At 38.9% G+C, this 15,045-nt stretch overlaps 1 protein-coding gene across 1 annotated transcript in view; it reads right to left on the bottom strand.

Moving 5' to 3' along the window:
* Nucleotides 1–375: 375 nt before the first annotated feature.
* LOC106932841 (gamma-aminobutyric acid receptor subunit beta-3-like) overlaps nucleotides 376–15,045 on the bottom strand; it is a 34,649-nt gene continuing 19,979 nt past the window's right edge. Inside the window, exons 6-8 of the mRNA XM_088013536.1 lie at nucleotides 9,652–9,804; nucleotides 5,603–5,850; nucleotides 376–1,909 (exon numbers count right to left, since the gene is read on the bottom strand). Of these exons, the coding sequence (XP_087869662.1) occupies nucleotides 1,538–1,909; nucleotides 5,603–5,850; nucleotides 9,652–9,804 (773 nt within the window). The 3' untranslated portion in view covers nucleotides 376–1,537. The remainder of the gene's footprint in view (nucleotides 1,910–5,602; nucleotides 5,851–9,651; nucleotides 9,805–15,045) is intronic.

Below are 15,045 nucleotides of genomic sequence, written 5' to 3'. Positions count from 1 at the left end.
TTAAGATTTTCATGGAGGTTGCTCTAATGAGTGCAACACTTACTCCATAGTGTTTGTTCATAACACAAACACTATGAAACCTTGTGGTTCCTCTGCTCCATATGCACTAACAGACAGGAAACTGGCCAAAGGTGCTTGTAGAGTGTTAAAATTAGCAATATCAAGAAGTGTAGCAGCTGATTTTGGTAAAAAGGAAAAAACAAACTATTACGAACTCCACAGATGTATTCAAATGTACTCATTTTAAAGGCTGCATTTTTTTCTCCAAGTTTTACTGTGAAACAACAAAATGTGCATTTATTTTAAAGTGTTTTTAAAGATGCTTATAGAGCTTTCGGTATTTGTGAAGAATGCTCTAAGTTAGGAATGTATTCATAGTGCTCAGACATGCTCCAAAATGGATAAGATGCTTGACTTGTGACATTAATCCCCGTCTCTCCCCATGAAATAATCTGACTATTGGGAGTCAGTGACAATCACAAAATTATTATTTTCATTTTTGGGTTGAACACATAGTGTATGTATAGACATATATACACACCTATGTACAAAAAAATTAAGTAATTCCACCATACTGTCACAATAAAAGAACTGTTCTTCCATAAAACAACGCAGGTCAGGAAATAAAATAAATATCTGAAGACAAGGAGTACAAAAATATCATAATATTTTATGGGTTAAACAGTAACTATTTTGCCCACTGGGGCCATTGGCAGTTGTTTCAAATAGAAAATAAAAAGCGCTTTGCGAAGAAGTATTGAAAATCTGAGTGCAATTTTGTCATGCAGTCACATAAAGTTTTGCTGTGAAATTGGAAAAAAACGGCAGTTTTATTCATAAATTGTGCTTATTTTCTTTTTTTTTTTGTCCCCAACAAACTCAAAAATTGAGAACCTGAGACAAAAATCATCCTGAAGAAAGGATTAAAATTATTTTGCTTACCAGATCAACATATAATAAATTGTAGACAAGAGTATTATAAACACTATAAATACATGTTATTCTGTTTCTGTAAGAGTTTTGCCAGTTCGACAATGCCTAAGTACATTAAAAATGCATAGCATACCACTTTTAATGGATTTATTGTAGATTTTTCCTGCACCCGATCAACTTTTAGTTAAAAAATCTTGACCTAACTGCTTCTGCATTGATTTTTTTAAATAATATTATTTTTTAAAACTTGCTGGCTTTGTATTTTGCTATTTACATGTAATCAATAAGGGTGAAGATTGGGGGAAAAAACTGTCACAAATCCAAATTACAGTACATACTCTCAAAAATAAAAAGACCTCAGCGTTCGGGATTCAAAGACTCCAAATATATATATATATATTAAAAAAAACTATTTCAATGAGAACTTGGTCCCAAACATAGTAGTCTTTGTTAGATCAGTTTTTCTCTTTTATCTTGCTGTGTTGCAGTCTTTGACTCGACAGATTCTCCATCATGTATAAAAGCAAGAGAGAAAAAAACAAAATGAACGAATGAAATGAAAGTCAAAGTCAAACAACGACAAACACCAAAAAAACAGATCTGATCAGACATAGTAGAGCCAGTAGATGAGGTTGAACAGCGAGAAAACGGACGGGAAGATGATGCGAGACCAGCGGTCAATGGCGTTCACGTCCGTCAGGTCGGGGATTTTAATTTTGAGCTGGGAGGACCGCCTCCGTAGTCGGCTCCGCTTCATCTGGGCAGAGCGGTCCAGAGAGTGGCGGCTGGCGGAGCGTGGCCCTACCCCACCGCTCTGCTTGCGGTATTGGATGTTTGACGACGCCGTGCTGTCCAACTGTACCATGGACTGAGAGTTTCTGATGTCCGCCACGCTGGTGGTGATCTCACCTCCTGCAACTTCGTTGTGGATCTCTAAGGTTGTCAGCAGGATGTTTCCATGACCATGTGGTTCCGCCTGAATGGATGAAGAAGAGACAAAATGTTAGAATAACGGATGGAAATACCTAAACTTTTAGAGTGTTATTGATTTGTTAAGCTGGTGGAGTCCAACAAACACTTGAGAAGGCTTGACCTGCTGAGAATGATGACTCAGCTTTTGGTTTGGGCATACAATATTTGGTTTGCCCTTAAAAGTCAACCAGCTTTCCCATACTTCAGTAAATTCCTCAGTGGACACAGTCATAGGTCTATTCCAGATCCACAAAGCACTTATAGACCAGATAAGCATACTCTCATGACCCGTTCAGCAATTCCACGAGAGTAAAAGACCTGGCCCACTGCTCCATGGCCACATTGTTGTTTCCAATAAGACACATCTAATGTCTCAAGTCACACTTGGGTCAGTTGCAAAAACCAACACAAACTTGACTAGGATTCATGCTCTGAAGAAGTGGGACTGGAATCGAGTATTGAGTTTCACAAAAAGTTGTTCTTGAGTTCAGTGCTTTTTTTTCAGTGCCCCACACAGCAGCTGTTCCAGTGTGGATTTTAACAGATCAGAATCAGCCACATCCACAGTCAACAGCTGAGAAAGCTTGCATCGTACAGTGAGTCAGATCCGGGTTGGAACACATTCACACAATAAGCAACTACTCTTGAGTTTATGTGGAATCGAAACCATCTTGGATTGATGTGATTGCTCCTTTTAAATTTACAGAAAAATCATAGCAAGAGGAACCAGAGTTTATCTTAAGTGGACTGAACACCTTAGTTGTGTAAACATCACAGGATGGTGAAGACTCCAGGAACACTACTACTTTATAAGTAAACCAACACATTTCAGTTTTTGGCCGTCATCTGGGTCACTGGGACCACAAACAGAAATGCATTGATCTACTAACAAAGTTACTTCTTAGCACTTCAGGTGTTGCTTCACCTTATTAGATTTTTGATCCTCTCTATGCACCTTGGGAGTCAGTGAAGTTATGTCAGAAATCTTTTAGAAAACACCCTGAGACACCAGCTATGTGTTTTTAGCACAAGCAGCAATTAGTTGTTTAGTCATAAACATTTTGAGATAGTTCTTAAAGTTTAATGAAAGAGTCAGGGTAAAGCAAGACAGATGTGGAAATAAAGATATAAATAACTCCATTCTGGTGATTCTGGCCACATTATGGTTATAAACTCCAGGCATTTCTGCTTGACAAGAAAAAGTTAAAATACCATGTTAGAGAGGACAGGATGTTACCAATCTGGAGAAAAGAGAGGCAGAAATGATTCAGTGGTGGCCTAATTTACCAGAGTCTTAATGATACTCGCTGCGGATAACAAAATCAGTTTCCCTTTGGAGCTTGTTGCGCAGGTACGCTATGCTATTTATAGAAAACTTAAGGGAATGACAAATAACTCTTACTAGGCTTGTTAGCTTACAAAACTACCCAAGTGGACATAAACTCCTATGATGCTCCAAAACCAATTACTGTTTTATAACTGTCTCAATTTGCCCAAAGCCATTAGAAAATTTCTGTATATCCACTGAATGTTTCTATGAGAATTTCTGAATAAAACCAAACAGAATTAAAATTTTCATCATATTATTGAATATTTTCAGTGTTGCTGCCATAGAGTTCCCTAATTGCTTCCCGTGGATGTTTGTTCACGTCAAACCATTACCATTTAAGTTAAAACCACATCTGTTCTGTCTCCATTGGATTTGACTGTTTTGGTTTTCAGTCAAACATATTTTTTATAATTAAACAGTAACTTCACAATTAAACATTTTCCTGGCAGTTTAAACAGATAATAATGGAGCTATTGTTACGTCTTTGTCACATTTGCATTTCCCCAGTTTTCTTGCAGCCTGCGGAGTCCCCAACACATCTCTTTCTGCAAAAAGCAAAACTCTAAGATGAATCATCAACTAAATGCTTAGATGATAACCAATGGAAAACATTTCAAGGAAAGCAAAATTTTAATTTTGGCCTCTTTCACTGGCAAATACAGGAAAAAAAATAGTCCCTTTCTGAAAAAGTTCAGTGGTACACTTTACTGCCACCTTGTGGTAGTGCTGCAAATACATTTTGGCCAAGTTAAATGTCAATTTAATAAGCTCTTCTAATTCGTTTCCTTCATGGGCCATCTTAGAAACTAAAAATCACTTTCCATCCCTTTTGATAATATTGATAAAAATAAAAGTTTCTGGCTATGATCATTTTTATGTTACCACAAACTTTGTTTGTTTCATTGCACTCCTAAAAACTGCAAGGTATCCATCTTGTGGGCTAACATCAGTAATTTCTTGATTCCTGTAATTCCAGCCTATAAATATATTCAAAACACAAAAAAATGCAACACGATACATCATAATCCATGCCTGCGTTCCACAAAACAGATCAACAGAAATGAAAAGTGCAAATTCAGGTCTTCATGCAAATGTAGCAACTGGTGAAGTCCCACATTTCCATTAAAGTAGAAAGAAAAAAAAAAAGAAAAGAAAAAGTTTTTTAGTTGTTTAAAGCCTACCCAACTCTGGACCAGTTTGCTAAAGTGCTTTACAATTTATGGAACAACTACATAACTATTAACGTAATAGAAAAGTTATAAGCTGTAGGCTCTCTTTGGCATCATTGTAGTTTATTTCATTAGTCAGTGTTTTACATTTTTCATTAAAAGCTATTAGGTTTGAATTTTTTTTATTGTTATTGTTTGTAGTTCAAACTTTTGCTTTGATATTAAAGACCAACCAAGTCTAAAAACTTCCTTCATGTTTATACCTCCAAAGCAACATCTTCTAAAGTACTTTCTTGAGGAAAAACAAAAGATAATATTAAGAAAATTAATCTGGGACTGCCACCACCCCATAAGGATGCTATGGGGTCTTCCTGGGTCTCTTATTGTGCATATAGATCATTACCAAGAAGATCATCAGTAATTTAAAGAACTGCTTGATGAGGGACCTCTGCAGTGACTACCTACTGGAAGTCAGACTGATTCACCATATCCTTACATGCGCTGTGATAGAAATGACTTTCACTGATGAGTTCGATGAGAAAGCCTATACAAACAGCATGCACTAACGGCATCGGACACACCAGCTCCCACAATGTAAGCATGAGCATCACTTCAGTGAATGTCATGGAGATGTCTGTTGTTGCTTGTTCTCTTCACATGGATATAGAGATATTTTTTGCACAGAGGCAAAAGACGGATATTAACCACATCCATGTTGGCTGATGGGCGATGGCGGAGTTGACTTGAGGATATTGAAGAGCCTCGTTTAAAGAAAATCAAGAATAACTCACCGAGCGTGAGTGGCGAAGACCTTTAACCTGATTGGACCGTTTTAGGGACGCGGTCCTACTACCTGCCTCCTGAGGAGATGAAAATATTCAGCCACATCTGGGGACAAATGCCTGGAAATTGACTTTGCATGTGTCTTCGTGTTTTTTTTTAATTTTTATAATGAACACCAAGGATACTCAGAGATAATGAAATACAGTTTAAATAATCAGGACATTTGTTTTTGCTGCTGATTGCTATATTTATGCATCTCTTTTCAATGCTGGTTATGGAAATTTCGAGGAACTTAAATGTCACTACCAAAATTATCCCCAGTGAGCTGTTTCTAGTGCGTAAATGCAGAACTTTTTTAATGTTCACCCCCTGTGCCCAGTAACGTAAAGTGTGTCACTGTTTGGACCAAACTTACCCTCGCTGCGTCGTACTTGGCCGCTCGCTCATTGTTGGCCTTCTCTGCTTTCTCCGCCAACTTCTTCTGCATCTGAGGGCCCCTCCCGAAGAAGATGTAGTTGACAAAGGCGTACTCAAGAAGGGCCAGGAAGACCATGACAAAGCAGCCCATTAGGTACATGTCAATGGCCTTGACATACGGGATCTTGGGTAGCGTCTCCCTCAGGTGTGTGTTGATGGTGGTCATGGTCAGCACCGTGGTGATTCCTACGGTAAACAGGAAACAAATGTATTTTTCAACCCCAAAAAACAAAAATAATTGACTGAAACAACTTCAAATATGAACATTAAATCTGTAATAATAAGGTTCCTAAAAAATCATACTTTTCCAACCTTCACCATGAATTTATGTAAGATATTTCTACCATTGGTAGCCAGAAAAAGAAGGGATGGAAATAAGGAAGGGAGGACAGATCCAGAGAAGGTACTTCACAAGGAAAGGAAAATAAAAAGATTACAAAACAAAGAAAAAAATAGGTAATAGGCAAAGAAAGAAGAGACAAAGGAAGCATGGAAAGAAGGAAAGTGTTGCAGAAAATATATTTTTTCATCCTTATCTAAATCAGAAAATGACTGAAATCAGATTCCCTACCTTTCCAAACTATATAGGAACCCTGTGAAAAGTACAAACAGCAGGCGAGACAACGCCACCTTTCTATTATTTCAACTAAAAATAATTTGCTAAGCGCTTTCATCTTTGATCTTAGGCCACTTGCATACACACAATGGAGGTGGGTGCTTCACTTCGGCTTCATTGAAATTCAAAGGTCTCCCTCAAAAACATCCCACTGCCCCTCGGTCATCCAGCAGAAATAACTCATTAAAATAGTGCTGCCTGTATCTACCTCCCAGCTCCTGCTAACCTTACCTCGTCAGGCTACAAAATGGCTCTCCACGTATGAAGCACCGTCACACGTGGCAAGTTTGCATGATAGGAGAAGATGCCTAAAAGTACACTTGGTTGACACAAATCCGCATCAGACAATGCTCTGGAAAGGTCAAAATGCAGCAACAAGAAGCGGTTACCAAACAGAAGATTTGTAGAAATTATTTTTTCCTTCCACTTCACAATTATAAAATGCTTTGTGTTGGCCTGTCTCATAAAATCCCAATAAAACACAATGAAGTTTGTGGTTTGAACGTCAAGTTCTGTGTCTCACACAAATATCTACCCAATGAAAGTGTCTTCCCTACTGCAAATATAGGACAACCACATCTCCTCTACTTCATTTACTGATGTCGAACATAAACGGAGTCTATCAGCAGCGCCTCTCTGCCCGTAGAACACACACAGACATCACTTTTGGTGTTTGGGTGTCATAAAGTACAGAGAGGAGACAGGGAGCAGTCAGGGGGTTGGGAGGAATGAGCAAGATAGCTAAGGTCAATGTAGCTCTTAGTGAGATTTATTGGCACATTACAAGGTTAGCACCACACGCGCACACATATGTGTTAGCACGAGCATGAACGTACACATGCTTCATGTCTAAGGCACAATTGGACGGCGCCCTTTTTGTGCTCAACAACAGCCTTGTTCTTTATAGGTGTTCCCAATGTTGGGCCATTACTCTCTGTCCTTCGCTCCCTCCCTCTTTTCTTCTTGTTGCTGCCTCCCTCAGTCTCAATCAGACAATTTAATCAAGGGGCCGAGAGCCGGTGGGCCGAGCTGCTTTTCCATCACGCCGCTGCCCTGTCCGTGGAAGAATTACGACTTCACAGCTCCTCTTTTTCCATCTTTGGTCTGGCTTGTCCTTTTGTTCCCCTCATCTACCATTTTTCTCTTCTTCATTTCCCTTCGGATCTCCCCATCACTTAGTGGTGGATGGCCTTACTCCCTCTACTTACATGTCCCCAAATCTCCTCTTCTTCTTCTTTAACTGCTTGAACAAAGGCACTCAGCAATCAAATTTCGTCTAATCACAGACCAGTGTACCATTAGCAGCACATCCCGACACTATACAGAGGAAGTTTCATGTTGCATGCAATACAGAAAGTAAATTGAAAATACTGGTTACTCAGATACTTGAATTCATCATTTGCAGACAGAGTAGCAGGAAAAAAACAATTCTGCTCGTGGTTAATGGCAGCAGGTAATGTGTAACTTAGCAATCCTTCGGACTTGCTCAGGAAAATGAGATCCCCCCTTCAAACAATTCAATTGTTTGCCTGCTGCCTGCTCGAATTGATTTCCCCTCCAATCATTACTCTGCTCTTACCAGGAGGTTGGCAGACTTGAAAGAAGAGTCCACACTGGACACACACATACCCACACACACGTATTCTTTTTCACAATCAAGGTACATACTGGAAGCTCACAATAGTCCATCTAAGGACTGAGTGGAACTCCGGATCTCTCTCAGTTGTCAGGCATTTAATCGGATATTGCTAGTATCCATTCGCTCGCAAAGTCAGACACTCCAAGGCAGACAATAATGACCGGATATTGCATGCACGCTTTAACGAAGGGAAGAGAGAAACAAACACTCACTTTCAGATAACAAACAGCGCTGGAAAGATATATAGATAGGCAACGCATCAGGGTAATGGATAGCAGCATGCTTTTCACAAAGCGATATGATGTGTTAAGGGCATTATTGCTCCATTATCTATCCATACTCATATGATTGAAGATCCAAAACAGCAATCAGTTTACATAGCTGGACTGCACTATTTATGTCCAGAGGTCAAGGTTTATTACGTGACCCCCCTGCTGACCAAAAGCAAGACATGACAAACCAACGTCATCAATCCAAGCAGTTCATCATCTAAGGTTAAACTGGTATATAGTTTCTCACAGATGCCATTAAGTGATTCTTCTTGCCTTGCATGAAGATGAGTCACTGTTTGAGGTTTGGAGGAAACTTCAGGGTAGAAATATCAAGTTCAGGCTCAGATTTCCAACTACAATGAATGACAACTTCAGTATCAATCTCTTTAAGCTTAGAAAAAACAGATGTTTGCTTGATGAACTTCTTGAAAAGAAAGACTGAGCTCTTTGGAGAGTAAATCAATATCAAAGAGGACCAAAATAATTGATTCACAGCTTCAAAGGTCTTTAATGTTGACAGTGCTGTTTTTTTTTTCTATGGATAATTTGGCAGCTCACAAGGATGTCACCCCCCCTGGGGGGTTGTGAGTATAACCACTGTAGGAAAATACTGTGGATTGCTGATGAAGCTGTTGTCATTATCTGATTTGACTTCACCTCTGTTTTTCTGGAGGTGAAGTTTGTAATCTGGACTTGAAGAGCAGAAACAAGGAAGACTGTGGATGTTAGCTTCTGCAGTAGTGCTAAGACAGTTTTCACTGTGATTATTGATGCATGCGAAGGTACATTTGGTGTCTGAACTACTAAAAAAGGCTGTTTAAAATCGTTCTTAGTAGGTGTTAGCACATTTTAGCTATTTGTTGCCAGTTCCGATCTCTAACCACAGCAAATACTGTGTATTTATAATTCAGTTCAAGATTTACATATATGTTTCTTGGTATTTGGGCCACCTGTGACAAAGAATTATGAAAAACAAAATATGTAAACTGGTCAAATTAGCCCTGAGTTATGCTCCACTGATAGAGGTGGATAGTAATTAAATGAGTGAGTGCTCAATGCACTATTCATGCAGGAATGCAGGATATGGTCATTACTCGTCTCTTGCATCATACTGAAGGGATCGTGAAGATTAACAGCCAACAAACATCCACCTGCAGTCTGTTTGCTGCTATCAAGAGCACTTTTTAGAGGTAAAAACATCCTCTTTTGAGATGCTGGTGAGTGACTGTGGCGTTTTTAGTGACAACAGCAAACTACACACACAAATTGTGACCTAGTTTGCTGCTGTCACTCCACAAAAAGAAGAACCAAAATAGCATTCCTTCAAAACAGAATTACAAGTTTAACCCTGTAAGCTCATCACCAGGTAGGACATTTTTTATTTACTCATTTATGAAAGGATACACTCAAAAGCAAAAAGACAGAACTTTGTAGTTTGAGAAAGTAAATTAACTCCTTACCAAGAGCCACCCTGGCTGCGGATGCATCATAGTTTATCCAGAAGGATACCCAGGATAGGATGGTGATCAGGATTGATGGCATGTACGTCTGTAAAATGAAGTAGCCGATGTTCCTCTTCAGCTTGAAGCTCAAAGACAGTCGAGGATAGGCACCTGAAACAAGGGGGAAAAGAGAGAGAGAAAAAAAAGTACAGCATCTGGAATATTTACAGTAAAGAAATAAAACGTATGAAATAGCCTGAAGATTCTCTGAGAATGAAGCTAATTCAGAAAGCATCACAAAAAATGACAGGCTTACCCTGAAAACATCAAACTTTGATAGTCTGAGCAGCAAGCAGGGACCCCTTATGTTTTTGTTTCAGTTTCCATGGCAACACAGACAGCATGGGCTGAATTTATCACCATGGTAACAAGTATCCCCTTCAAAGCACCAACACACATCAGCTCTTCCTCACACAAGCCACACACAAAACACAAAAACACTCAATTGCAACCCTATTTCGTGATGTGTCACCATATTCATATTTCGTGGCAAATAAACACGTGACCACGTTTTGACTTTTCAAGAAATCGCCTGCAAAACCACTGAAAGAGTTTCCTACCATTGTGGTCATCCATTGAATTCAAACGTGAACACTATCTATGCATGAAATGTCAACATAAAAGATATGCGATTCCTCAGCAATCTCGTGGCATTCCATCTCTAGATAAGCTGTACGTATGACTCGTTACTCCCACTATTCTTAGCCGTTTTTCCATTTTGGTTTCATATCGCAGGAGAAGTGGGACCCATTATGGAGTAATTTCTGCTCTCTGGGTTTTCAGCCAAAGCTACTTGTGGTGAGCGTGGGTCCACCAACTGCACACTTGTGTGTATGGCTGGAAAAAGAGAGAGCCACTAGGAAAATAGAATAAAAAAACCCCAATCCACTTGCATCTCATTACAATTCAGCGCCTGGTGTGTGCAATAAAATTACAGTGCAATAAAAATGACCTGATGTGATTTTAAAAAGAGGCCATGAATCAAATGTTAGCCACTGTAGCTTCTTGTGTCAGAGTTCAGACTTAAGACGTGACAGAGACGAATAACGTCTGGCTTTATAAGTCAGCGGGAATCATTAAAATTAGATATCATAGAAGTCTCAGATATTTGAGTGGCTAAGGCAAATCACAGATTCAAATCTCATCCTTGAGAGGGAAGACTCAAATCTTTAAGGAGCCTAATCAAGTTGAGGCTCATATCTTTGGCCCCAAATCAAACTCAAGTCTCCAGAGTTTGATGAGCATGCCGCGGTTACTTTCCAAGTGTTTGTCCCTATAAGTCTTTGAGGGACACATCTACATGTCAGACTCAACTCAAAGCTACAGCTAGCACGAACAGATTATGACTGATTAAAAGCCACAACAATTTTCCTGATCAAGCACTCTTTAACGGGAGAATATCCACACCTCTGCCAGACCTGATGTCATAAAACCTGGAAGCTAGCAAGGAACATAGCATGGAAAACATGCGAACTGGAATCCTGCTTTACTTTGAGTTTTTCTCAGATTCACCTTGCTGTTTTGTAATTTTTTTTTTAATATTTGCCACAGCTATTTGGCACAGCTATGTTAAAAATATTATCAAAAATATTATAGAAGTCTGACATTTTCTATAGACAGTTTCCTGTTCCTCTCCGCCTTCTTAAGCTTCCTTGTTTATTTCAGTAAAAATCCAGTAATCTGATTGACAAGAACAACACCTCATAAACTATAAATACTCAAACAATATTTATCCCCTTAGACAATCCTGTTATTTTTAGCTCCTAAATAACAGCTCTGACAGCTTGAAAAGAACTAAACACATCATTTACATATATTATAGTGTGAAAATAAAAGAAAGGACAGCCACACTTCTTCTTCTTCTTCTTTAAAAAGCTCAGTTTACCCTTCCAGTGATTCAGCTCTTCTGCACTACATCTGACTGGAAGAGAAGCCAAGGTGGCTTAAGAGAAGAGGAGGCAGAGGTACACTGGCATGTAGGTGTATTACAGTTCTGCCTGTAACAGCTACACCAAGCAACATCCGTGAGTGGGAGGAACACCATGTGTGAGGCTGAGAAAGAGAGGGATGAAGAGAAGGGAGAAAAAAAAGTAAAGTTGAAGCTGCTGCTGATGTCTGTGGATGGATCGGTAGACGAGAGAGCTGCAGGATCAAAGGTGCTTTTTGTCACTGAATGCAGAGGTAGTCAGTGTTACAAACTCTAAAAAAACTACACTGTATTCACCAGCAGCTTTATTTTTGGATTAAAATGTGTGGCTCACATTTAGACAACTTAATTTCCTGAATTAATTCAAATCTTTATTAAGCCATAAAATATTAAATTAACAGGAAGTGTGGGCATAAAGTTGAGTAATATTCTGTAGATACTTTTTATACATGGTGATGGCTGTGGGCAGGATCTCCTGTAGCAGTCAGTCTTATAGCATATATGAAGAACCCTCTGACTTCAGTCTTTGTGAAACTGTCACATAACCTACTTCATGTAAGCTGCAACACAGACTGCAACAGGAGATTCTCTCTGCCCGCAGCCTTCACCGTTTACAAAGACCCATTGAAGATACTTGAATAACACAAGTTAAAATGTGAGTTTTTTCACATCCCAGAAAATTAGAAGAATGCAAAAGTGAGTTTATTTCAGAAAGTGAAATATATTATTTAGATTCATTAGATAGAGTGAAATATTTCAAGTTTACAGTTACATAAAACCCATGATCATAAAATAAGAAAAGAAAATTCAGAATTTAGTAACATCCTTTGGTTTATGTTCATGAATTTGAAGCACCACTTGAATCTTTTGTGTCATGATCGGGGTGCTCCACATCTGATAAAATGAAAGAATTTGCAGGAATATTTCCTGCTCGCGGTCTCAAATTATGCAAAAATGATCAAAAATGGATATTAAATATTTAAAGCTCTTCCCGCTGCCTAAACAGAAACAGATTACCATCATAAATCTGATCATATCGGTGACATGCGAAGCTTAAACATGCAGTTAAATGTCACCAAGCATTGCCTGCTCACCCGTGCATTTTGCATGTGGCCACGCAGGCCACGTGTATGCATGCAGAAGTCAGTGTTTGCAGAATAATTGATGCCGCGTGCCTCATTGCACATAAATATGAGATACCCTGAATCCTGGTCTGTTATTTTGCTTGTCAGAGAGCAGGATAATTGGCATCAGAGCACACCTTTTTCAAGTTGGAGGCAAATTTGCACTGAAGAAAGCTGCAAAGAGGAGGGGGAAAAGAGGAAAGTAAAACTGAAAGTGACAGGCTGAGTTAGAGAGCGAGAGAAAAGGAAATGGAACTAAAGTCTGGCTTGTAGCAGATGTAATGGAGGAAACCTGATCATTAGCAAGGAAGGCAACAAGCTTTTGATGTGCTTCAAGCAGCAAGCGCAGCAGATCACTGGACACTAAACTTCAATGGTCTCCACCCGCAGGGGGACGGATCGCTTCTGCAAACAAGCGCACCCCTGCTCACCTGCTTAGACACATTCACATGATTCTCCCAAGACAGGCAAAGGGGCCCCTGCACTGTAAACAGTCTGGGTCGATGGTAAACGTAGAGTCACGAACACAGAGTGGAAATGATTGACAATCTTGATCAACAAATAGATGAATAAGTTAAAAATAGCCACAAAATCTCACAAAAGGCTGATTTAGTTTTGCCGTTCTTCTCAGGGCGAGCGTGACTCTTCCTTTTGAGCTTCAATTCTGCTGAAAAATATTTCTAAATGTCAGCTTTTATGTTCCCAGCACAGCTCTGGAGAAATGGCTTCTCCGATCCACCGCTGCCTTTGTTGAACGTTGGGGGAAAAAAAAGAAAAAAAAAAAAGTCCATCACAGAATAAATTTTCGCATAAAAATCTTAATAATTCAAGACTTATGGTGGCACACTTTAAAAAAAAAAAAAAAAAAGAAAGTTCAGCATATATATCGACTGAACCCCCTTAGGGAAACACTGAGGCATTAATTACAACATGAAATGTGATATAGTGACTGTTTTTCACATGCAGGAACCTGACAAATTGCCCCTTATGTGTTGCCTTCCTTTCTAATTACTGGCCCCAAGAGATGAAGCGCTGGGAAGAAAATCGCTGTTGTGATCCCATAAATAAGACTGGCGGCTGTTTTTTTGCAACAACAGCTAATGACAACAACAATGTCAAAACATTTACAGGACCTATGTATAAGCTATTGCACAAACTTTAAAAAAACACACATAGCCTTTAAGTTTTATGTGCTTTACTCATTATATTGAACTTTTAGCAGTATTTTGAGCAACGTGGACAAGCAAAGGTAATTTCCCACTAGTTTTCTATCTGCTGCTGCATTTACTAATCAAAAGTGGGAGGGGCCTTTGTTCTTTGTTGACCAATCAGAACAGAGCGCAACTAAAATCACAACGCAGTTAGTTTTGGTTTTGCATGTGTGTGTGAACATAAACACAAACAGAATAGGCTGCAATAAAATCACCAAAGTCTTTAATAATGTACACTTTGGAAATTGTGAATATTAATGTTAACGTTTTCTGTCAATGTTGAATTACGCAAACAGAACCACCAAATTGTACAACTAGAAGTATAAAATATTAATATATATGATCTAGCAGAGCATGGAGTATATTTGTCCATAGCTGCTGCTGGATGTCTATTTGGGAGGCTGAGTATGTGCTACAGACTGAATAATTTAAGAAAGTCAGATCCAGAGCTCAACAGATTGAACAGGAAGCAGCTGTCTTTTAACTTTTGTCTCTGAAGGTTGGAGATGAATGAAATGTAAAGATCACTGCTGAGTTTAAAAATCTTGTATGTTTTGAATTGTGTAGAGAAAGATAATTCATCTCCAAGACCGATAAATCAAATTAAGTAATGCAAATCTACTGCAATGTACAGAAGATCTGCGATTTTACCAATTTGTGAAAGCTCTTAATATAATTTACTAAATGAAGCTATTGATTAATCCGCTAGACCTTGAGGGTGAAAACATTCCATTATCAGTAGCAGGACTTTGACACAATCGTGCAAACAACTGAATCTATCACATGAATCACATGAACTAAGCTGCTCACATCAGATCTTGATAACTCTGTCAAAGCTTCCTTCTCATTAAAAACAGCTTTTGTTTTTATAAATAAAAGCACGGATCCATTCTGCCTTTTTTAACACGTGAGGCTGGTGGCCTTAGTGACCACAACCATTACTAGCAGCTTGACCGTTTTTAGCTCAACATTAGTGTTTGGCTAGCTTTTCAGCTCCACCAACCAGTTCCAACTATAACAGACAATAACTCAAACTGGCAACAAACCCAATCTAATTAACATAACTAACCTCTCAAGCTACATTTGTCAA

Source organism: Poecilia mexicana, unplaced genomic scaffold (genome assembly GCF_051168715.1).
Source record: "Poecilia mexicana isolate PSO_F unplaced genomic scaffold, ASM5116871v1 scaffold_2, whole genome shotgun sequence".
NCBI classification, from domain to species: domain Eukaryota; kingdom Metazoa; phylum Chordata; class Actinopteri; order Cyprinodontiformes; family Poeciliidae; genus Poecilia; species Poecilia mexicana.
The sequence above is the reverse complement of the archived record's forward strand: the minus strand, read 5'-3'. Positions and strand labels throughout refer to the sequence as shown.